This window comes from Psammomys obesus, unplaced genomic scaffold (genome assembly GCF_907164565.1).
Source record: "Psammomys obesus unplaced genomic scaffold, mPsaObe1.curated_primary_1811, whole genome shotgun sequence".
Taxonomy (NCBI): Eukaryota; Metazoa; Chordata; class Mammalia; order Rodentia; family Muridae; genus Psammomys; species Psammomys obesus.
In genome coordinates this window covers 653,011-678,488 of record NW_026596092.1, presented here as the reverse complement: position 1 = coordinate 678,488, position 25,478 = coordinate 653,011, and the positions used below count along the sequence as shown (strand labels likewise).

The 25,478-nt window shown below is 48.7% G+C and overlaps 1 protein-coding gene across 1 annotated transcript in view; it reads left to right on the top strand.

Annotated features, from left to right (window-relative positions):
• Kcng2 (potassium voltage-gated channel modifier subfamily G member 2) overlaps positions 1-25,478 on the top strand; it is a 64,484-nt gene that overhangs the window by 27,962 nt on the left and 11,044 nt on the right. The window contains exon 2 of the mRNA XM_055628009.1: positions 10,704-11,410. Coding sequence (XP_055483984.1) covers positions 10,739-11,410 — 672 coding nt within the window. The 5' untranslated portion in view covers positions 10,704-10,738. The remainder of the gene's footprint in view (positions 1-10,703; positions 11,411-25,478) is intronic.

Here is a 25,478-nt window from a genome sequence, read left to right as displayed (position 1 = left end):
GTGTGTGTGTGTGTGTGTGTGTGTGTGTGTGTGTGTGTGTGTGTGTAGTGTAGTGTGATTGTGAGGTGGTTTGAATGAGAATGACCCACAGAGGCTCCTATGTTTGAATGCTTGGTCCCCAGTTAGTGGAACTGTTTGAAAAGGATTGGGAAGTGTGGCTTTGTTGAAGTAGATAAGCACACAATTAAATGCTTTCTTTTATAAGTGTTTCCTTGGTATGGTGCCTCTTCACAGCAGTAGAACAGTAATCAAGACAGTATGTATGTATGTATGTATGTATGTATGTATGTATGTATGTTGCTATATATACTTATGTGTGTGTGAGAGAGGGAGATACCAGGTGTCTTCTCCGATAGATCCCTCGCTCTTTTTATTGAGACAAGGTCTCTCACTGAATCAGAAGTTCATCGATTTAACTGGACTGGCTGGCCAGTGAATTCCAGGGCTCTGCCCATCTCCTGGCTCTGTTTGTTCTAGGGGTTCTAACACTGGGTCTTCACACTGTGCAGCAGATTCCTCAGTGGCTGAGCCCTCCCCTCAGCCCCACTCTGAGCTGTGTTTGAAGCCAGGAGAGACAGTACTTAGAAGGAATTCCAGCGGATTCAGGGTAGGGCACTGCCAGCCCACTGAGGCCTGGGTGGAGCCAGCTCCACTTGAGCCCTGCTCCCAACATCGTGGAGCGTGGACCTTGGGACCACAGCACACACTGCTCCAACAGTCTGTGCTAGATACTGGGTTAGAAGGCTGGAAGCAGCCAGAGCTTTGTAAGTGTGTGTGTGTGTGTGTGTGTGTGTGTGTGTGTGTGTGTGTGTACACATACTGGCAGACATGAAGGGCTGGGTGTAGAAGGCAGTCACAGACTCTTTCATCTTCACAGTTGCCTTAGTTAGCTTCCACTGTAACAAAATGCCTGGCAGAAACAGCCTAAGGGAGAAAGATCTGTTTGTGCTCAGGAGTTTAGAGGTTGCAGGCCCTCATGAAGGAGCAGAAGAGCTCATATCACGGTGGTCGGGAAACAGAAAACATAGGAAGGGACCAGGACAAGAAACAGCTCCCAAGGACAGTCCCCTCGTGACATGCTTCTTCCAGCTCAGCCCCACCTGCTCTGTGTCACCACAATCTGGTGATGTCACCCTACTGTAAATCCACTAGGCACTGGTACATGGATTAGCTCAGCACCTTTGTGCTCTAGTGGTCTCTAGAGAAGAGTCAGGGACACTCACAGCTGTGCTTGTTAAGCCGACCAGCTGCCAGTCAAACAGACATGACACCTTGTCAGACAGGCATGGTTAGAGAGGTGGCCCCGGTGACGATGGTTTGACTTCTGACATTTTCGAACCCACCACAAGCTCTCAGTGGAGACTGCATTGAACGTTGGCTCACTGTTTAGAGTGATCCCGACAACCACTGTTCTTCATTTTCTGTACAGTACCCAGTTAAATTAGCTGCTGTGCTCCACATTTTATTATAAAACCAGCTTGTGTTGGATGAATCAGGCCCAAGCTGGCTGGTGCCGGTCTCCAAGCACTCTGAGGTGGGTGGGGCTTAGCTGTCATGCCCGTGGTGTTTGGTGTACTAAATGCACTGTCAGCTGTCCGTTTGTGATAAGCCCGTCTCTAACTCCTACAAGTGGAGGACCTCCTGTGCCATCCTTTATTCCACTCAACGGATGTGGCAGGGATAAGGTCATGAGGCCAACAGGCCAGGAACACAGGCTTTACTTACCTTTAACTAGAATTTCAAATGTCCTGAGACATCTTTGGTTGTTAGCATTGTTAGAATTGTGGGGACTCAAAGTCAGCATGGTATACATAAGTAATGTTTAATTACCACCAGCGAACTGTGTTCCCTCCCAATGGTCTCCTTTCAAGCAAGCTCTCTCTTGTTTTCATAAGTGCTGGGCCCCGGGGAGAAGATAATGCCAGCACTGATATTTCTGATAATGTGCCATTAATCTCCAGCAGTGCTGAGGGATACCAGCGCTGGGATAGCCAGCTCCCTCCAGAACATTCTGTATCCAACTTGATCTTTGCTTTATGTCTGTGTTATCCATCCAAAAAGCCCAGGGCTGTCAGAATGTATTCACTGCAGATTTAGATTCCAGTAAACCAGAGGAAGAGCTACCCATAACAGCTCAGGGATCAGGCCACGCATGCCTGGGAGGAGTTTGGGTCCAATCTTTTGTCCTTGAGAGGGTCAGGGACTCACTCCTTTCAGGGCTCGATGTCCTTGACTGTCCCTGATATCTCTTTGGTTTTTTTTTACCATATAAGTGATGGTTGCACTCCTCACAGAATTACTGATATCCACAGACGGCTTATCATATCTGGTGTCCTCAAGCCAGAGGTGACACTAAAGAAAGCCAGAGCTGGACTCTTAACATGTTGACAGGGAAATCAAATGAGCAGAGGCCTGCGGCTGTCATGCCAGAGACAGAGAGAGCTGGCAGGACTGGCTATCTCAGTGTAGGATCTTTTCTGCTTCCAATAGTGCAAGGGCTCCGCTTTTTCCCTGTAGGATTCATACTGTTTCTGATTTGGGTCTCCTCCCTGGATACTAAGTAGGGCAGAACAGGGCTGAGTGGGTCAAGCTGGCTTCCAACCTACTGACATCTCTTTTGGTTCCTGGCTTCTAAACACGACCATGCCCACCAGGACCATTACTCTAATACAGATCTATCTAGTCAAGCATCCTGGGGCAGTCACAGAGATATCCCTAACAAATGATGTTCCCATATGGTTGGAACATGACCTTCTATTGGAGGTCACCCAATAAATAGCTTTGAATTTCACAGATAGAATTCCAGCTTCATGCAGTCAGCTTGGGTTCTGATACTTACAAACATTTTTTTTTTTTTTCAAACCTAGAAGCAGACAGAGAAATCCCATAACCTTCTTTATGGATAGATTTTCTTTTAGGTGTCCCTTTTGCCACTGCTGTGGCTGCAAAAGTCACTCTTTAACTCTTCCTGCTGTGGGGAGCTAGCAACCTGCCTTTTCTAATCCAGCCATGGCCCTGATAGGGTCTGACCTGTGGTTCCATCTCACTACAATGCCTTCTGGTTACTAAGTGTTTGGTTTTGCTCCAGTGAAGGGCAGTGAGTGGCTTCTCATCCATCAGGAGGCTTCTTTACCTGGCTGGGCATTGGATGGAGTTGCCTTTTTTTTTTTTTTTCCTTATTTTTACCTACAGAGATGTTAGGTTTCCCCTGTGATTGCAGAACCTGTCGCTGTCTGCTCTGTTCTGTACAAAGGGTGGGGCAAGATCTTCAGGGCTTTCAACTTTACAAGCTTAATTTGAAAGGAAGTTGACTTAAAACCACATACACCGTGTGATTACTGTCAGTGTTTTAAGATGCATATTCTGGAGGAATAAAACTCCCCCTGAGAAGTGCCTCAGCGATTCTCCGGCTACGCTCGCCGTTACTCATCCTTCCCTTGAACACTTGCACTTGTCTGTGGTGACAGAAGGACCATTCTGCCACAGCGGAAGAAGACATGGGGGTGGAAGCCGTGGGGGGGAGAAGGCAGGCAGTGGCAGGCCTTCTCTGAGATGTCACCCCGTGGAAGAGATTAGGCATCCCCCCCAGGTGGAAACTTGGACTTGGCTCTGATTTGGGCAGGTGGGGAGAATGAACTGTACTCCACAGAGCCTTGCAAAGTTCCCACAGGGTCTGACAGGAAAGCTTACAGCTCTAGGGTGGCTGTTCTTTAATTCTGGGAATCTGAATTCAGAAATGCTGGTGCTTTTGTCATGGTGGGGAGGGTGAGACAGTGATGAACATTTGCCAGGGGCACATGGCCAGGGCCTTCGGAACATGGGCATGGCGCCTTCAGGAGCACAGTCTGCAACCTAGGAGAAATCAGGTCCTCAAGGACACAGGGGGTGGCAGAACTATACACAAACCAGAGTGCTGGGCTCAGATGGCCCTTTCTGGCCAAATCAGGACAGTTGCCATTCCCGTCCTGCTGCTCATCTTCCTGTTCATTAGTAAGCTCTGTCTCCAAGCTAAATGCCCAGTGCTAAGTCTCCACACCAGATGGCTGTTGAGTAAATCAGGACCCTCCAGCCCTGACACGTCAGATTCCTCAGTGTTGTGGGCTGTTGCCCTGCTCTGGGAAGCCTCCCAGCTGTGCTCTACTCCTCTGACGCCCCACCTTGCAGTGTAGAACAAGCCAGTGTGCTATCCTCGGCTTCTCCTGGCTGGCACAGGGAGATGAAAATGAGCACGTCCTAGGGCAGGAACTTGGTGCTGGTCTTGAGCCTCCCAAGGACCGAGTTCTTGGAGGTTGCAGCACGCTCACTCTCAGCAACTGCCAGAAGTTTCCCTCCTCTCTCCATGCAGTCATAGTAAACTGACGTCTCATGTTGAAAAGAAGCCTCCCAATTCCTTGTTGGCACATAGAAGTTATGGGCAAGCATGAGGACATTATATGTTTGCTTGTTTGTTTGTTTTTCTGTGACAAAAATATATGACAAAAGCAACTTAAAAGAGAAAAGATTGAGTTTGGCTCACAGTTTGAGGGCACAGCTTGTTGAGGCAAGAATGTGAGGATCCTGGTCACATGACATCTTAGTCAGTGTTCTATTGCTGTGAAGAGACACCATGACCACAACAACTCTCGTAAGAGAAAGCATGTAAATGGGGGCTTACTTATAGCTTCAGAGGTTTGGCCCAGTGTCATCTTGGCAGGAAGCAGGGCTGCACATGGGCAGACATGATGCTGGAGATGTAGGCAGCAAGAAGAGAGTGACACCAGACGCCGGCCCACCCCCTCTAACACACTCTGTGGTTCTCCCACCAGCCCACGAAGTCAGGAGGGGCAGGAGACAAGGTGCAGGGCTGGAAAGGCCTGTGAGCACTGCAGGGAGATGACACACTCCAGGAAGCACTTCCGGGAGCTAGTTCAACTTTAACCCCAGAGAACAAAGGCCATATACCCCTTGGGGAGTGGGCGGGCACCTCCACAGGTAGGTGTACTTAACTGGTTGGAACTAGGCTCTTCAAGGATGCTTGATTTGCATTAAACAGCACACTCCTGTCACGTGAACTGAAACACAGTACCTAATTATCCTATAGGCACAGGGAAGGGAGAGCTAGCAGGGAGCTGTGTCCAAGGCCATATATAAAATGTGGCTAAGGGTGTCCATGTCTAAAGAAACTTTCCAGATGAAGTTGGCAGAGAGCAGGAGGCTGGGGAGAGGGAGTCCTGAACCTTAATACTGAGCTCAGAACGGCTACCTGGACTGGGAGGCCTGCAATCTCCAGCAGGGTCCTTCCAACAACCCTCCTCCAACAAGGCCCCACCTCTTATTCCTTTCAAGTAGTGTCACACCCTGGTGGCCCAGTATTCCAATGGATGAGCCTATGGGGCCGTTCTCAGTCACACCCTCACACGTGACATCCACAGTCAGGAAGCAAGGAGACAGGAATGCTGGTCTACATTTGGTGTTCTTCTCTTTGCTCAGTCTGAGATGCTGGCCTGTGGAATGGTGCTGCCCACATTCAGCGTGGCTATTCCCACCTCAATGAAACCCCCCTGGAACCTCCTACCAAGAGCTGTGACTCCTGGCAGGTTCTAAACCCTAACAAGCTGACAGCCAAGATGAACATCACAGTGTGTGAGCCCCATTTGGTTACCCTCCCCTCAGAGCCCTTCCCCCACCTGCCACATGTGACACCTGCCACCTGTGACACCTGCCACCTGTGCTGCATCAGGTGACTGACACCTGGGCCCACAGAACCACACACCAAACACCAGATTGGACCTGTGTTTTCAATGACTAGGTTGTCTCAGTGAAAAGTTTGTCTTACTGGGCAGTGCTTAGGAAGCAAGCTGTCAGCCTTGATGGAAGGCCTTGGAGCAGACAGCCAAAGGCAGTGGTTGGGGCTAACACTGTTGTCCCAATGGACAGCACTGGATTTCACCTGTACCTCCCAGCTCAGAACTTTTTCCAATTGGGATCAAATCCCATAGCAGCGTACCTACCATTTCCATCATTTTAAGGTATACAATTCAGAGGGTTTTTTTCTTTTAAGTACATTAACAGTGCTGTAGAACCATCACCACTGTCTAGTGTCAGGCCGTTGTCATCATACCAGAGGAAACCCTGCACCTTCTGAATGCTTATGTTCCATTACCTCTTCTCCACTTGACAGCCACTAACTTTTTGTCTCTGTGAGTGAACTTACCAGGGACATTTCATAGCAGGGGATTCATTCTATATGATCTTTTCTATATAGCCTTTCACATCCAGCACACCATGCTCAAGCTTTGTCGGTGTGGGAGTAATACTTCATGGCTTTTGTATCAATATTTCAGTGTAGGAATGCAGCAGCCCTTGCTTACTCACTCCGCAGTCGACAGAATTGGAGTTATATTCATCCGTTAGCTATTTCGAACAGCACTGTGCAAGCGTGAACACACACATCTTTGCCTGGCTGTATGTTTTCATTTCTCTCAGGTTCTTATGTAGGAGTAGAACATTGAGTCCTGTCATGATGAGCTGACTCTACCTGACCTTGGGGTCGTTGCCAACTCTTTTCTGCGGGGCGGTGCTCTTTAGTATTCCCCACCACGTGTGAGGTTCTAGTGTTTCCACATCTTCACTGACATTTGTTTTACCCTCTGTTTAGTGTGTAAGTGTATGTGTTTTGGGCATGTGCGCATACGTGTGCATATATGTGTAGGCCAGAGGTCAACCTCGGGTGTCTTTCTTCAAGAGCTATCCACCTTGCTTTTTGAGACAAGGTCTCTTACTAGGACCCAGGACTCACCAATTCATCTAAGCTGTCTCCAGTGAGCACCAAAGATTAACCTGCCTCTGTCTTCTCAGGTCTGGGATGAGAGGCTCACCACCATGCCTGGCTTTTTACTTGAGTACTGGGGACTGAGGTTGGGTCCTCAGTCTTAGGCGGCAAATGTGCGTGAACGGTATTGTGTTTCATCCAGACCTCCTCCCTCAGAATGCTTTCCAACTGAAATAAAATCACGTACAGTTATACTTGCTATTTTAATCATCTTAAAGTATGCAAGTCAGTGTTTTTAAAACACATTACCAGGGCTTTGCAACGATCACAGTATAGCTTGTACACTGAGCTATTTCCGCAGTTCCCCTTGCTTGGTTGTAACTAAACAAAGTGACGTCTCTCTGTGTGACCAGTGCCATCCCTCCACCTGGGGGCCTCAAGGCATCTGGCAGAGCACTGGCGCTTTGCCCTAGTGAAGATCCCGTAGATGCATAGCAGGGGGCTCTCCCATTGGCTTCACACTTCTATAGCTGTCTGTAGACAGTTAATGTGAGTTATGTCAGTGTGGATCTCTGAATTTATCTGTCTTGGAGTTTGATGCATAGATTAATGGATTCCATCAAATATGGAGATATTTTTTATTGTTTGAGAATTCCACATGCATACACAATGTGACTTGATCAAGTCTCCCTCCCATTCCTTCTCTGTCCTTACCACCACTATTCCCTTCTTCTTCCTCCTCCTTTTCCTCATCTTCCTCCTCCTCTTCCTCTTCTTTCTTTGTTAAACGCAGCATGTCCACATAGTACTGCCTGTATACACATGGGCGTAGTGTCATCTATGGGCCACGGACAGCCTCTCAGGGACTATAAGAAAGCTGACTCTCTGGTTTGGATTTTTTTTTTCTAGCATTCTTTTCATCTTTTCCCTCTTTTGTGTTCTTTGGGGATGTCGCTCATGCAAGGCAGTGAACTTCTTTCGGGCAGCTCTGCTTCCTGTTCTGCAGTTTCCCCTCTATGCCTTCAAGAGATATTCTCATGGGACTTGTTTTCATCCTGTGATGCTGAGGCCTGCTCAATTCGTCCACTTTTTATCTTATTATTAAACTTTTCAACTCCAGTATTCTCTTGCTTCCTTTTTATAATTTCTGTACTATTCCTTTTTATAATTTCTGTAGTAAATATTGATACTGCTTGGAGAGACATTCTCACCATTCCCTTAGGAAGGTCTTCGGGCATGGCTTCCTTTAACTTTTTTTTGTTTGTTGGTCTAGTTTTTGAAACAGGATTTCACACTGTAACCCAAGTGGATCTGGAACTTACTGTGTACCCCAGGCTAGCCTCAAACTTGTGGCTATCCTCTCTACCTCAGTTTCCCAAGTGCTGGGATTACAGGCATGCATCATTTCCCCAGGATATCTCTTGAACATATTTAATTTAGATTTTTTAGTCTTTTCTGGTGAAGCTGCTGTATAGGGCTCCTTAGGGACATTTATTTTAGTTGTTTCCTTCCTGTTTGGAGGCCATTCTTTTTTACTCTTCATATTCTTTGTTTTTGTTGTTGAAAACTGGACATTACAATGTAAGTGGCAATTATGGAAATCAGATTCTCCAACCGTGATTTGTTGTACTTACTGATGTCTCTTTGCACAGCCCATCATTTAAAGGATCAATTCTGTAAAGCCTGTATGTCTTGTCTTGTCTTTGTGGTTGTCCTGTCTCTGTCCCATTAGACTCACAGAAAGAAAAGCAAACCCAGTCTTTGCAGATGGCCTGTGTGAGCTAGGGCCTTGCCAGCACTCAGCCAGGTAGTCCATTTAACTCTTCTGCTCACCTGCTTCCATGCCTAAAGGTCAGCCTAGGAAAGCCTTGGAGGCTTCCTTGATATTTACTGAGTGAGCACACAGCCCAGGCATACACATGGCATCCTGAATCCCAAAGCATTTTCTAATTCCTCATTCCCCAAGCACTTCATGCCCAACCTGACCTCCAAAGCTCTTCTTGTTCCGATTGCAATCCATTGCCTCAGGCACCAACAGCTATATTCTCCTATAAATGGCTTTGACAAATAGTCTTAAGCTGCTGTATTGGCACCAGGCAGGTTCCTGGTATGGGAGATAACGGCAAAGCCTTTGAGTCAGTCTTCCTGGAGCTTGGAGGGAGCTTAGTGGAATGATGCGCCCTGGTGAGGTATGTTATTCCATTGCCAGCACTGGTGTCAGCAGTGGGCTGTGTTTTTCAAGGACACCACTGAGCTGGGAGCAAGGGGTGGATGGAGGTGAATCCCCTAAGCTGAGATCGGGGGTGCACATGGGTGAATCCCCTGAGCTCTGACATCATGGATGGATGTGGGATGAGTCCCCTGAGCTGAGATCAGGGGTGGATGTGGCTGAGTTCCCTGCCCTGGAGAAGGGAAGACAGAGAGAGAGTCCAGATGCTGCAAAAAGGTCATTGTTACTAAGATTCAGTTGTTTTCTCTTAAGGTCCTCATGGTCGCTGCCAGTTTTTGGTTAGTCCCAAAGTCCCATAAAAGTTGGCTCTGGAAGTTTTTACCCATTTTCCGTTACCTTAAGGATGGACTTTTGGAGTGCTTTACTGTGCAATATATTTTCATATAGGATGCTGTGGTTAGGGCTGAGAAAAGTCTTTCCTACCTAGCAGGTATGCTGACAATTACCATCATCACCGGGGGCATGCCTCCCAACAGACATCCAAGCTGCCCTCACTGGCAGGTTGCTCTAACCTGAACCAGCAGGGATTTGCCTGTCTTACACACTCTTGTTGCCATTAGCATAGCTCTAAGAGCCTCTGCTGAACCTCTGGCCTCTCCATTCCAGAAGCAAAGAAGACTTTAATTGGAGGGGGCAGAGAGTCCTCTGAGAAAAAGAGCCCTCCTTTTTTTTTTTTTTTTTTTTTTTTTAATATAGAATCCTCTAGGAAAAGTGAGTCCAGTGCAGCGGGGGAAAAAATGTATATGCCAAACAGTTGGCATAGAAACCTAGAAGGCTCACAGGCCATCTGAATAATTTCTGTGGGTACCAAACAGTTCCTCTGACTTAGAAACCAAGGCTGGCTGGAAAATCAGGCACTGTGGGTTCCCACCTTTCTTGATTGGTGATTCTCAACCCCAGCTGTGCAGCAAAATTACCTGGAAGCTTTGTTCCAAGCTGAGCGGGCCACTGGCATCATGCTTGGAGATGCCAAAGACGCAGGAAGCATTGAAAGGCCTGGTGAGATACAAACCGCTATGAGAAGACGACAGTTTCCTCAGCGACCACCCGTGTCCCAGGCCCCTCCTCATCCGTGAATATGCAGGCAGGACCTCTAAGAAAAACTGCCCTGGTTTCTCATACACCATTATCATATCTTTACATTTTCTTTTACTTCCTACGTTGTGCTCAGTGTTCCTCATTTGGCTTGAAATATCTTTTTTATAATTGGTTCCTTTTAATCTGGTCTAGAGCAGTGTCCACACGGTGCGTTTGCTGGAATTTCATGTTTGTTTCTAATTTATGGCAAGCCCACACCCACCTCTGTTTCCCTCCTTGACTTCGTTGGAGGGTGGATAGATGCTCTCTTTTTAAATACTGACCAGCCCAGGGCAGACCAGACATGGGTTTGTAAAAGGCATTCTACTGCCAGATAGGTGGCACAAACCCTATTTGAATCTAGGGGTTTTTAAACGATTTCCACCCACGACCTCTCCTTGCCTGGGAAATTTTTATGTGTTCCTAACCTCTAGGAGATGAAGCAAGGTAATAAGATAAGGTGTCCACTTTATGGTGTCCTCTGGTAAGCTGGGAGGGATCCCCAATCTGGACAAAGCAGAGCCTGCAAGTGTGCCAGAGTTAGAGGTAAACCTAGGGTAGGAAGCTCCTGCTTCCCCAGACCCTGGATCTTTGGCTAGGCCGGCTTCTCCACGCAGTCCTAATAATACAGTGGTTCTCTTGCAGGCCCCGTCTCCTGATCGCGGCCCGCATATGGGGCCATGGCCAGGCTCCCGGGGCACCCGGAGGCCCCCGGCCCGGAACCTGGCAGCGCAGGTCGAGGAGGCCGAGGAGGCCGAGGCGGTCGAGGGGCCCGGGCTCGGCACGTCATCATCAACGTCGGGGGCTGCAGGGTACGGCTGGCCTGGGCCGCGCTGGCCCGCTGTCCCCTGGCGCGCCTCGAGCGCCTGCGAGCCTGCCGCGGCCACGACGAGCTGCTGCGCGTGTGCGACGACTACGACGTGAGCCGCGACGAGTTCTTCTTCGACCGCAGCCCGTGCGCCTTCCGCGCCATCGTGGCGCTGCTGCGCGCCGGCAAGCTGAGGCTGCTGCGCGGCCCGTGCGCCCTGGCCTTCCGCGACGAGCTGGCCTACTGGGGCATCGACGAGGCGCGGCTGGAGCGCTGCTGCCTGCGCCGCCTGCGCCGCCGCGAGGAGGAGGCCGCCGAGGCGTGCGCGGGGCCGCCGGGCCGCGGGCCGCAGAGGAGCCCGGCGCGAGCCCGAGGCACCGGGCGGCTGGAGCGAGGCCGACGGCGCCTGCGCGATGTGGTGGAGAACCCGCACTCGGGCCTGGCGGGCAAGCTCTTCGCCTACGTCTCCGTGGCCTTCGTGGCCGTCACGGCCGTTGGCCTGTGCCTGAGCACCATGCCTGACATACGCGCAGAGGAGGAACGGGTGAGCGTGGGCATGGGCTCCAGGGCCCAGGACAGGACAGCAGGGGAGCCATGATCGTGGGGGTGGGAATGAAAGGCCGCATCTGGCACCCGGGTGGGATGCAGCGATTCAGAGGATGCGTGCTTATTACCGGTCATAGTTGTCTACTGTACCTCCAGCAGTGGCTGGAGCTGCAGGCTCCACACCCCTGCCCCTCCCCACGCTGTTTGAGCAGTCAGGAGTGAGGGTCCAGTGAGCTGGTGCGTGAGACTCGAAACTACATTAAGTTCCAGGACAAGGACGCACGGCTTTCCTCCCGGGGCCCTCTCGGCATCTCCGACAAACAATACCTACAACGTCTAGACAAGGTAGAGCTTTAAAAAAAAAAAAAAAAAAAAAAAAAAAAGGTAGCTTACAGGGCTAGAAGCAGCGGTTCTCAACCTGAGGTTGGTCAAGCATCCCTTTCAGGAGGACTGCCTATCAGATATTTACAGATATATTTACAGATATTACAGAAGCAAGATCACAGTTATGAAGGAGCAATAAAAGTACTTTTAGGGTTGGGGGTCAGCACGGCATGAGGAACTGTGGAAAAGGGTCGCAGCGCAGCGTTAGGAAGGCTGAGAACTGTACAGGCCAAATTTGGGTACCCCAGGGTTAGAGGACCGTAATGGAGAAATGAGGGCCCCGATCTTGTTGAAAGCCCTGTTTCTTGCCCTATTTTCTCTGTCTAGTCCACCAGCCCTATAATGCTAGCACATGAAATGTGACAGACCTGTCATTTGTAATTAGCCAGTTCTCATGGCAGGTAAGAGGAAACAAAACAACCCAAAGGCATTTGTGCCCCTTAACCATCAGGGAAAGTTCTGAAAGCAACTAGCAAAAGACATTGTGTAGCAGACTGGGGTCTGTGTTTGGGGATGTTAGGATTCCTGAAGTAGATAGAGGACATCCTTCATTTGAATTCGGCCTTTCAGCCCCTTGCCTAGACACTCTCTTGTCCCTATGAGGACACACTTCCTCACACTGACACCATCTCACTTGGGCAGAGCCCTCAGCCTAACTTCTTAGAGTCCTGTAGTGTCCCTGGCCAGACCTAGTGATCACCTATTGGGATCAGCTCATTCAGAGAAATGCAACTGACCAGGAGCTTGGCAGCCCCGGCTGCAAATTAAACTTCAATGTAAACTTGAAGAAATTGGTTTGGCTTGCTTCGTTCTTGGGTGTCCCAAGCCTGAGCCATCTCCAGCCATTTTAAGTAGTCACGGGTTTCTGGTGGAGATGGGGTGGGGGAGAGACATCCAAACTGTTGTTTGTGTAGTAATGCTCTATATATTACCTAGGAAGACAGTCGTGTGTGAAAGAAAGGGGAGCAGAAGTCAGGGGTACCTCGGCTAGTGACAGCAGACCTGGGGAAACCCAAGCCCAACTTGAAGCGTCTGCACCCCCACCTGAGTACCCTGCCAAGCATCGTGTTCCTCAGCTACAGTTAAAAAGCGGTGACCCCTGTTGGGAGAGAGGTGTCCTGCCAAGGTGTGTCCTCACTGCTACAGGATGGACTCACACTGGCTCTGTGGAAAACTGTTCAGCAACAGAGCTAGAAAAAGTCAGTTCCGCTGAACCTGTCTTAAGAACCCAAAGATGCTTTGGCATCTGCTCTCTGGACACCGGAGAACTTCCAGTCAAAGCCAGCTGGGTAAATTCCTTCTGGCCACTGCCTGGGATGTGGGGAGCCATGAAATGTCAATAGTTCATCTGAAAAATTGCTCTGCCCAACATAATCAAGTAGCTGACAATGACCCTCATGGTAAACCGTGGCTTCAGGGTGATTAGAATAAATTCTTTAGCTTGTGGCTTGGGCCTGATGCTCAGCACACAGGCACGATTTGAATATAAATCTCAGTCTCTTGCCAGCACTCTTGGTGGTGGCTATTGAAACATTAGTTCTCGTGAAAAGTAGTTTTTGACACAGTGTGTACAGGCTACCTGTGGGGGCATTCTGGGTAGACAGAGCTCTCTTAGGCTGTGTGGGTTAGGTAAAGGGCTTCCTCTTAGTTAGGGCTTCCCCTACACCATGATCACCTTAGGATCCCTCGATCTGGAAGCTGCACAGAATGGCCCGCTGGGGTCTCCAGATGTGCAAGAATGAGAACACTTAGAAAATGTCCGCCCTCTGCATGCACTGGGTACCACACAAATAGGCAGTGTTGTGACCACCTCCCAGGAAAAAGTCTTACATCCCATCAGCTGTTTTATTTGTAGCAAAGCACGCATGAAGCTTGGCACCTTGTCACAGTCTAGCATGTAGCAGTGATGCCACACACATTCACACGTGGGTAGCCCTTAGCCACCCATCTCCACAACTCTCCCCGCCTCAAGAACAACAGAAAGTGTTAATAGTACGAGGCCTGGGTAGCAGGGAGAGTGCGTCAAAAAAGAGTAACTGGGCATCAATGGTAGCACTGGCTGGGAGCTCCACCATGGATCTATGCACTTGTTTCCCTGAGCCACTGAGGCAGAAACCACAGCCCACCTGCCTTACTGTGGGGCACAGCCCTGATGAGTAAAAATTATGTTTCCCTGTAAGCTAACATGGAGCAGGGCTGGCCCCTTTCTGAGGCTGTTGGCTCTGTCCTTTGCCTTTTAGCTTCAGGCCATTCTTTCTTGTTCCTTCATCACCAGCGCACATCACTGTGGCCTCAACTTTCACCTATCTTCTCTTATTGACCCCAGCCTCCCGTGTGGACAAACTTAGAGCCCTGTCAGGCTCACCTGGTAACCAGGTCAGGGTCCCTTCTCAGGACTGTCTGTCACTTTATCATACTGCAAGTTTCTTTTGCCATACGGGGTGACATTTTCCCAGACAGTTTCTCAGTAGCCAAGCAAACTCGTGGGGCATTCAACAGAAGCCTGCTCTCTTGCCCTCCAGAGTATTTCGTGTTCTGCCGTGCACCCTGTCTGGGTTGGGAGCCACACCTGCCTGCTGGCTCCAGAGTTCAACATTCACCTGTTGACCTGGTACCCAGCAAAAGCACCCAAAAGAAGGCTGTGTGACAGGGCTCTGCACCAACGCTCAGGAGAAGCAGGCTCGCTGCAGGGACTGGACAGACGCGTGTGTCTGCACATGGCCTTTCTCTTGTAGTCGTATCATCTACCTTCCCGCAAGCTTTCGGCTCCTCAGATCTGTCGATTGAGAACTGCTGTTCTCATGCATGTGGTTTATTCTCACACTTCCTGAGTTGTGTTCGTAACCCCACACTAAGCAGATACCCAACCAACCTTTTCCTAGGGGACTGTGCTGTGACACTGTGCCTCTGCTGCACCCAGCAGGCTGTGTCCTCAAGGTAGTCCCTGGGAGGTCACTCCCTCAGTAGCTGTGTCTTTCAGAGAAGAAAAAAATTCATGGATCTCCAAACCTACACTCATGCCATGGAAACAGAGTTAGCAACTAATAGCCTGAAAATCTGGGGCCCCACAGCTGCCTTGAATTCTTTGACTCTCAAAAAGTACATTCTGAGAAATATGCCATCATACCCCTCTCCTCAGCTGGACATCTCGTGGCAATGTGCAGATTTCCCATATTTGCATACCAAGTTGGGGCCCTGGGATGAGTCATCAGTGTCTTAGCACCAGATCCTTAAGGAGGTTGGAAGGACTTGGGTCCAGGGCCTAGAGCCAGTCTTGTAGATGAAGACAGGGCTCAGTATTCTGTCTCTCCAAGCTCTTACCCTCTGCCTTATGTGGGAGACCTGCAGAAGAGACAGACACTCCACCACAGCTAATATCTTTATACAGCCTCCAATGAGCCTGTAGCCTTCACGAGGTTGGGGTGGAGACAGCGCCTCTACCTTCCGCATGCTGCTGGCCAATGTGTATGTTCAGGTATTGCACGCCTTTTCCTGGAGAGACATGAGCAAACATTTGTTCAGCTAGACACCAGTGAGACCTGGCCCACACAGGTCCAGCTTAGTGAGCCAGCGAGTGTATTATGTTTCCTTAAAGGAACATGAGTGACCACGTAGGCAACGGTATCACTGAAAAGCTCACCCAGCATAGGGGAGGACTCATGAAAGCTGCATCCCTGGATTACAGTACCTAGATTACAGGCAGTTTTGGAAGCTGGAGAGATGGTTCAGCAGTTAAGAGCACTATCTGTTCTGCCAGAGAACCTTAGCTCTAATTCCTAGAACTCATATGACAGATCACAAGCATTTGTAACAATCATCCCAAGGGATCAGACACCTCCTTCTGACCTCTGTAGACACTGCATGCATGTGCTACATACATATATGGTGGAGGCAAAACACCCATATACATAAAATAAAAATAAGGGGAAATTACCTAATTAATTAAGGAGATTATTTAAGATTAATTAAGGAGATAATTAATCTCCTCTCCCAAACAAGCACTAATCTTATATGACTTTAGAAAGGAACTTAGTGAATCCTGTAAATTTCAGGAGCTTCCAGAGCCTTGTAAGTCAACTACTGAATCTTATTAGCCTGTCTAGGGGAGAATGTTTCAACTGGGAGAAAATAGCTCATAACATCAGAATCCTTAGGGACAAGCAGGCCAGTAGTGCTACAGGAGTCTCTAACCAGCACATGCCCTAACCATGACTGGCCCTGATGACTATGACATCATTGGAAGTAAACATCTTCTGAGAACTGTATCCACAGAGCCAAGAAGTCACAGTGGAAATGTGCTCTTCTCTTGGGTTTGAAGGTGCTCTTGCTGGTAGGAAATGCTCAGGGGCCAGGCTTTAGGCCAGGAGAGTATGTTGCCATGTCTGTTTTGAATGATTCAAATGTGTAGAGAGATGGTGCAAAGACAATTTTATGCCAACAGATAGCTGCAAGTTTCCTTCTATGCGGTGGTGGCTGCCGTGTTGCCTGGAGACAGAGCTAAGCGCTTGCCTGGGCCCTGGCGCACAGCAGGGACGGGCTGTGCTTGCCAGCCTGCCCGAGAACAGCCTGCCGCTGCTGAAGGCTCATGGGGTGCAGGGTGCTTTTCAAAATTCATCGTTTCCTTTTGCACTGGGCTGTGTGGCTGAGCCAGTCAGTGTTTCCTTTTCCTAGCATGATCAAATTAAGGCTCTTGTAATGAGCTATGGATTTCATGCCTGGGATTTCAGCTTTGAATTCACTGAGGTTATTTCTGCAACAGCAGCCCGGAAAGCTGGTGGCAAAAGTTTCTGCTCGCAGAGACACACACCCACAAACACAGAGCTCTGCCACCTTCTGGCAGAGTGAGGTCTTAGCTCTCTGGGCAGGTTAGTCAGAGTTCCCCAGAGGCATAAGTGAAAGGATGAGTGTGCAGGGGTTCACTGTAAGGATGCTCAATCCCACAGTCTCTGGTCAAGCTGCCCTAGACTGCAGCTTTTGCCGGACACCCAGAGGGCTTATGCACAGGCTTAGGGCAGAAGCACCAATGTCCTGGCCCCACTGTCATATAGGACTCTCTATCGCCCAGGAGGGAGGCCTTCTATGCCACTCATGATTCTATATAACTGGGTAAGGTCAGTCACAGGGAGACACATCTAACACCCTCACAGGTACATCTGAGGTTACATCTGACCAACCCCCAGCCACCCCCGAGTCCACCCAGTACACCCAAAGCTGCCCAGCACGTGAGCTCTGGCCTTTGCCTCGTGCCCATCCTGGTATCTGTGGCTGGAGGTTCCCCATTCTTGGGTACCCCATGGGAGCCCTGACAGATGACACGGACATATTGTGCATTTGTTGTCCTTGCCTCTGGACCATCTCTGGGGAACCTCTGACTGGTTTTGCAGTCAGGGGAATCTGGAGGAGGCTCATCTCAGAAGCTCAGGGAAGAGCCGAGGTGGGGACTCTTGCTCAAGAAGAGGTAGCAGAGATGCTGCCAGGGTGGTTTCTGTGCTGGGCTTCCCGTCCACGTTGGTATGAAAATGGCTGTCACAGGTGACACAGAGCCACCCTTCCAAGTCTCAGCATCAACATCAGGAATCAACATCATTCCTCCCATTGTCCTAGCATCTAGGGTCGGCAGCACGGCCAGCAACATGGTTTCTTCTATGTCTCCAAAAGGTCGTAAGGCTGTCCTTCCCACCTAACAAGGGCAAGAGAACATAGGACGGATGGCTTTGGTTGAGGCTACAGTCAAGCAGCTGCGTTTCTTGACATCTGCAGTGCGGTAGTGCTTAAGGGGCCGAGTGGAATTATCTTAACCAGGTATCTGTGAACCCAGGAAAAGAAACCCGTGGTTGCTCTTTGCTGAGAAAAGAGCAATAGCCAGGCTTTACCATTGCTGACAGCGTCATGCTGCTTCCCAGCACCTCTGCTGGGGCACCTGCACTAGGGAATGTCACCAGGTCCTGTCACATTCAGAACCATGGGAGCCCAGGAGGTGATGGGTAGAGACTTGGCCTTTCCTGAGGCCAGAGCACTACAGGAGCACTATGTGGCCAGATCAGTTAGCTCTGGATTCCGTGCCCCCTGTCTAGCCAGCAGTGTGCATGATTGTTTATCTGCCTGTTTGCAGATCTGCCTGTCAGTGATGTTACAAAGTGAGTCAGCAGAGGGTTGAGCTGCGGTTAGGGCTCTGAACCAGGTCTGTTTGCATTTCTCTTCTTCCTCAGATTGCTGGGACTTGTGACGTGAACATAGTGTGTGGTCTTGTGCCCTGTCCAGCACGGCCTCCTTCCCTCTAATGGCCAACCCCACTACTCAGAGTTGGTGTGGGAGCCCGTGGCCAAGACTGCTGCCCGTTTTCATGGGAGACCCTGCGGGAGCTTCTGGGGGCACGTGCCTGCGTATTTGGAAGCCAGGGGCGTTGGACCCCCTAGAGCTGGAGTTAGAGAGTTAAGAGCTGTTGAATGTGGATGCGAGGAACTGAACTTGGGTCCTCTGGAAGAGCATCAAGTGCTCTTAACCACTGAGCCATCTCTTCAGCCCCTAAATACCTGTTCTGACTGTTTGGGGACCTTTAAACATTTATTTCTCTTCTAGGGCCTCAGTTTCTCCATCAATCAAATGCAGGTTTTTGCAAAGAGATCAGATTCAATGATCCACAAGAATTAAGGTACTCAAGGTATTCTTTTGTCCACAAGAGTACAAACATACTTCGAAGAGGTATACTGTAAGAGGAAATTAGTGTAGTACAGGTGGGCATGAAGCGGGCACCCCCTTCCTCTGTATGACTTCCAAAGTTCTGATAACTAGCAAGGGTTGTTGGTCTGAAGACACAGCAAAGCTGAATGAGAATGGCAGACCAGGAAACCCCCTCTACCTCCACTGGTGACGTGGTCAGCACACAACGCCCAGTGGTTCTGCCCTCGTGCCCCATTTTTGGCTGACCATCTGTGAACTGGGATCATTCTGCCCCACTGACCTCTGCCTCAGCCAGTGAGTGCAGCTGAGATGTGAAGGACTCACTGGAATGGAGAGGAAATGGAAGATTTTTCCAAGTGTGTGTGATTTCATTGCCTCCCAGCATTTCCCTAAATAGGATTGAATTATTTTGACAGATAAGCTGTATTTTTAAGGGAACTCAGTTCACCCAAGTATAAATTCATCAGGCACTACCCAGTTGGGAGAACATATTTGAGAAGTTGGAACTGAGATAATTTTTTAACTCCAGCTAAGCTTGAAATATTGAAGTGTAGCACAAAGGGGAAGTTGTCAAAATTCACCAAGTTAGCCACGGCCAACTTATGCCATTTTACCAAAACTGTTCCCCCGTGATGCAGCGTGGAAAGCTCTTTTGCAGTTTGCAGCGGAACTCTGTATGAAGAACCCATGCAAACCTGCATCCTCTGGTCCTCTGTCTGCTCGGGTAACCTGTCCTCCCACAGAAACCACCCTGCAGAGGTGGGCCTTCCTGAACTGAGAGCCACCTTTCTCCCTTAAACACGGACTTGGACGTCTTAAAAATAAGCCCGCCACCTCCGTGGGAGCATTTGTTACTGGCTCAGTTTGGACAGAGCTTGGAGGAAGCAGCTGAGCCTCTGGTCCTGATACCTACCATGACCATTTGTTTTTATGGACAGTTGAGAAATACAGAGCTGTCCCTAGAAGAGCGGGAGATTTGACTGAGAGGGCCGACTAGGCCAATGGGCTTCTCTTTGCCACCTTCCTCCTGATAACCTCCCTTTTCTGCTGGAATGGTGGCCACCCATAGCCCGCAGCCAGCTGTGTCCCAGAACCATGGCCAGAGCCTTCTCTGGACATCTTTGCATCTGCCTGCACAGCACTGGGGGAATGCAGTGTTAACTTCCCAGCTCTTTGCTGTTGTAGCTTATTCTAGGTGATCATTCTTGTCCACAGATGACTTTGAGGAGTTCCACATGTGCTGTGTCGCTGCGTGTGAGTGGCCCTGTGCTGACCCCACAGGCTGCTCCTCCCAGGTCAGGCCAATGATCGTGGGTCCATTTGTCCATATGCCCATCCAGGTTGTGGGGTCAAACCAGTGAGGGTCTGTCTCCAAATTCACCCATCTGTCTCAAACACTATCTCATAGCTTTTTAAGTGTCCTTGATCATTAGGTGATAGGTGTGTTATTACGTATGTATCTGCGAATTACTCCTCTTAATATTGCCGTCTCTTCTTAGTCAACTGTCCTTAGGTGGTTCTTTGTCTTTGAACCTATGTGCACAGTGCAGTGTTTTCTCATCGATCACATGTGTATCTCTAACCAGGCCTCTGCTTGCTGTGCGCACACCCTCCCCACCTTGCTTCTCCTGTCTTTAGACCCCTACTTCAGCATGAAGCTCAATGGGCCCAGTGTCTGGGTTCAGTGAACATCCAAGACAGTGCCTTGCCTGTTCCCTTTAAACCAGGTGAGGGCCAACCTGGCCCTGCATACTGGTGCCCTTTCATTCACATCCTGCACAGGGAGCATACTATTTTGCTTGCCTTGGCTCTGTGATGAGCCTGACCCTTGGTGGATGTCTGTTGAGTCAGCGCTTGGTAACTCAGAAGTGCTGAGTGGGCTTCTGCCTCCCATCAGAGGCTGAAAGAGCATTCTGCCCTAAGCTGCTGCTCATCGGGCTGAACAAAGAGACTAGAAGCAACTTCATTAAGGGTCACTTCCTAAAATTTAGTATTGTTTCCAATTAGTCCTGATAGGATGCCATGAATAAGTTCTTCATTTCGACATGGTATGGTAAAATACAGATGGCTAAATAAATATGTCACTTTTACTCCTAAGACTCAGGTTGTCCATGTGTGTGATTTGACGTAAGATAAGCATTGACCATATACTGGCAAAGTCACTGCCCCCGGGTGGATCAGTTTGGGGCAGGTCCTTGGGATACACTCTGATCAGGAAGTGCTATTTTGCCAGCTCCTTTCTGGTCACTGAAGGGACAGGGGTGAGAATTGACAATGTACTGGGGAGGGGGAGGGCGCTGGGCTTTCTCCTCATAGGCAATAGCCACCGTTTGTATGATTTTGCTGCAAATCCAAGAGAAGCAGCTAAAAGTGTATTTTAAACAAGTGAATCTGTCAGGGTGGCTGGCTAAAACTGTTTATTAATAGTCAAAAGAAAAAAAACTGGGGAAACTGTTCTGGTTAGTATTAGAATAAAATCTTCACGTGCGCTCAGAAATATGCTTAGCAAGAAAGGCCCAGTGTACAACAAAGAAGCCAGCACGAGGCTGAGTGAGACAGAGAAGGAGTGAGTAAGGCCAGCATCTTGTGTGCTTGGATGTTCCGAGAAGTGCTCCCTGCGACACCCATGATGCTGTCGACACAAGCCCATTGGGTGTTCTTGGAGCCTTACAGGGTGTTCTTAGGGACCTAGAGAAATGCCTGTGTTCCACTCTCTGTGAGTTGTGGAGAATAAGGAAATCAGCTGAGCAGGAGGCCTGGTCCTTCTTGGTATCTGAAGCTTCCCAGACTTGGAGTGTGTGAGTGCTGACACACGCCAGCTGGTGGCTGTGGCAGATCCTCAGCAGGAATCAGCTCTGTCTGCGCAGCGTGTCTGGCTCATGAGAACCTGACACATCTTTGGTGTCATCTTCCAGGTAGCTGGCAGTAAGAAGAGCTCCTGGCAATGTGGAGCATGGTCTTTTCCACAGTCTTGTTGGGGGCTCACACATCTAACACCAGCATTGACATGGGAAGGAAGACTGGTCTCTGGGGACGTTGTCCTAATATTTCACACTTTACCAGATATAGGAACATAGTATAAATAAAATTAAACAATTATACACTTAGTGACAGCTCTTAGAAATACTATATGCAAAATTAAATATGTTCTTAGTAAGACACACATTGAAAGTGCAATAAGTAAAATTAAACAAGCATATACTTAGTAACAGCAGCATGCTCATTCTGGCAATTTGGAGATGATCACACAGAAATAAAAACAAATCTGTGTGGTAACATAGTGTCTGAGATGAAGCCTTCCCCCATCCATGAATGGTTGTCTTAACAGAGGCTACCTGAAAGCATCTATTTAGATAAATTCTACATATGTAAGAGACCGTGGGGAAAACAAACTCTATATGATTAGTAAAAGAAAATGTAAGGGAATATACCTGGTCTCATGAAGGTAGGGGAAATCATTTTAGCCTCCACAAAAAAGCCAGAAACTATAAAGGTAATAAAACTACAATGTATGTGACAATAGGCTAATAATCTTCACATAGAAGAATTTAAAATACATTCATAAGAAAAAAATAATACCTCGGGGAGGAGGAGACTATGCCTGTGAGCCAGCCATGAAGGTTAGCAATGCCAGAAAAATGAAGAGGATGTTCTGTATGGCAAAGGAATAGCACATCCCATTCGATGATAGATAGTGTCTGACTTTTGTCCACATCTGAGTGTGTTGGGGGGGGGGTCTTTATAAATGGGCCTTTCACAAACATCGAGTCAATGCAGAAGAAGAGGCATGTTACAGGTGAGCCTACGCAGAGGAGCAGAGATCTGCGCTAATGGGAAGACCGGGATCCATCTAGTTCAGTGGTACAGTATTGGCCTAGCATGTGTGAAGCTCTGGATTCATTAAAAACAGGAAGCCTCTTTCTGGGAACTCTGCCTCAGAAGCCACAGGCTTTGAATGCTTAGCATGTCTCTGCTGCATTGTTTGTGGTAGGTAAAAATTTAATGAGAGCTAGCGAGCAGTTTCTAGTTATGGCAGTTGGGTTAATTCAAACCAACCCACCTGCCACAACACGCGCACTGGGCTGAGCCAGGCACAGAGCAGCAAACCATCCTCGTCCTCAAACAGAGCTGCAGCTGTGGGTATGGCCTCCAGAAAACAGCTAAAATTAACATCCCAATGGAGAAAAGTGGCTGTGCATTCTGGGCCATTGTTGAACCAAATGGTACTCTAACCCATGCTCCAGGCCTCTCCACATCCTGTCTGCCCAACGCCTGCTGACTGCATCTGGACCTAGAACCTCAGTGCACTGCTCAAAGCTGGGTGTCAGCATGCTTGACACCCCCAGGCGCTCAACAGAGCCCCCATCTGCAGGAAGCACCCAGGCAGGATTAGTGTGCCCTTCAGGATGCTAGCAGTCTCCAACCTCCAGCCCTTGCCGGCTCTGAATCTCTCTATCTGCAGAAACCAACAGCACTGGGCCAGGCTCTTGAGGATTTGTTTGTGCAGTGTAGCACAAACTGTGTAACAAAGTGTTGGCAAGAGAGTGGACTGACCAGCCTGCTCCAGCACAGACTATTTGGAATGAGCAGCTCACTTTTTCTGCTTAAATGACTGCAATGATGTTTTCAAACAATTGCTTCTCCTTGGTAGATCTGATGATCCTCTGCTACTTTCCTGCTTGCACCACCAAATCGACTGTGAGCGCTCTTTTCCAGAGGTAATTAAGAAGAATAAACCTCTGATGAGTTCAAAGTCAAATGTGGAGTTAGTGAAATGAGTTAGCAGACATTTTGTTCTGGGTCTTCTGAGACAGAAGGTGAAATGAGTAGGATCATTAGCAAGAATGCAATCCGCCATGGGCTCAGCCTTCATGGTGTCTGCCTGGGGACACCCAGCTAAGACTGCTAACTGCAGGACGGTGGGTTATCCTGCAGCCTACTCTACCTAGTTACCTAAAGCGGGTGTTTAGACTGATGAAGAGCTGGTCCAGGTGATATACAAGCTGTAATCAGAGGTTCGTGAAAGAATTTAATCACCCACCAAGTAGGCTTTCAGACACCCACCGAGGAAGACACAGCCTGAAGACACACCTGTCTTCCTGTGCTTCCTCCTGTCTCCTCATCTATTGGCTGTGTTTGATTTACGAAGAGTGAAACACACAGTAGTTGCAGGGCCCCTTGGCAAGCTGCTGTCCCTGATTTTTAACCACACAAGACAAAAGCAAGGACCAAAGAGAGCCTGTACAGGGCAGCATGTTAGTGACACACCCACCACAGTGCTGACTGAGGTCTCAGCGCTGTGGGAGCGGAACCTAGCCTGTTATTTCTACTAGAAGGTGAACATGCCCAGTGCCGGCAGGGCCCCCTCTCTATACGCTTTGCTTTTTGGAGCCTTTGGTTTTCCCAAGTTGTGCCTGTCCTGTGAGCCAGCCTTGCCTTCTTATTTCTTTCCCCTGCTATCAGAATGGGTAAGACATTAGCCATGTTCTTTTCTGGTCACATAGTTGCAGAGATATGGTGTGTGCGGGCCACATATTTGAGTTTTGTTTATTAGTGTGAGTGCTGAAACTCAACAGCAGAATCAGAAGCTGGGGCCTAGTGGACATCAGCAGCATTCCAAGTGAGAATTATTTTCTGCTCAACATTCTACAAGCAAAATGAGAAGGCAGTTCCAGATGGGCAGAGTCTAAAGGAAATATACCCCACCACTGTTCTTTAAACTGCTGGAGGGCATGACCGGTGACATCCTGTGTAAGAAACAGGAATTCAAAGCTGGAGGGGGGAGGGGCTACAGATCCAGGAAGGTGCTATCTCCTGGCACATTCCCATAAGCCCACTAGTTAGGACACTGCAACAGGAAGAGGGAAAAGTCAAGTCTGTCCTAAGTAACTCAGTTGAGACCCTATCTCAAAGATAAAAGGCTAGGGATGTATCCCAGTGCCCCATGCAAAGGTCCAATAGCCAGGACCATACCAGGGAGGAAGGAGATAGGAGGAGGAGCACCTGCTGTCTCATGTGCTAGCACACTTAGAAAAGATGTATCAGGACTTACAGAAAGCCAAGCAGTTTATAACAAAGCCATAAAACCTCACATCATATAAGGAAAAAATGTAGACCACTGGCTGGCTTAGACCGTTGAATATTCTGGGTAATTTCCAGTATTTACATGGAGAACTTCAGGCTAGGTAAACATGAAAGTTGAGTATTTTTCTCCTGGATGCCTGCTCTCTCCTTCCCACGCACTGAAGCAAGAAAATGGAAAGCCTGTTATTTGAGACCCAGGAAATACACAAAAAGAACAAGTAAGTGAGTTAGGACAATCAATCACAGGACTCAGATTAATAGAAAAAAATCCAACTATTTGACTACAAATGAACAATGAATAAACAGAACTGGAAATTGTTTTGTAAAGTTGCACTGAACGTGTCTAGGATCCTGATGAGGTATATGTGGGTTTTCTGTGTTCCAAAAGTTACAAAACAGCCAGGTTAATGTGCATGCTTATACTTCTAACATGTGAAAGGTAAATGCAGGAAGGTTAAGAGTTCAGGGCCAACCTGGGCTATGTGATTCTGTCTGAAAGAGGAGGAGAAGAATAAAAAAGAAGAAAGAAGAGGAAGAGGAGGAGGAGGAAGAAGAAGGAAAAAACGGAGGAGGAGGAGGAGGGGGAGGAGGAGGAGGAGCAGCACTGATGTGAGAGATGTCCATGATCAAAGTAAACAGAGAAACAAGCTTGCCACGAGCTGGGAGATTGGATGCTTTGGAACTCATCCCAGATGAGTTGTGGGGTCTGTGAAATCTCATTCCAAACCTGGTTCTTGTAAACATCAACTGATACAAAAATACTTGTGGGACATCAGTGAAGCCATTTTTAAGAACCAGCTGGAGGAGTCACACCCCGCAATTTCAGGATTTACTACAAAGCTCCAGTCAGACTTTGTAGTGTTGTGAGAGGTGAGAACTGCAGCCAACACGGAGAGCAGACATGCATGCACAAGTGA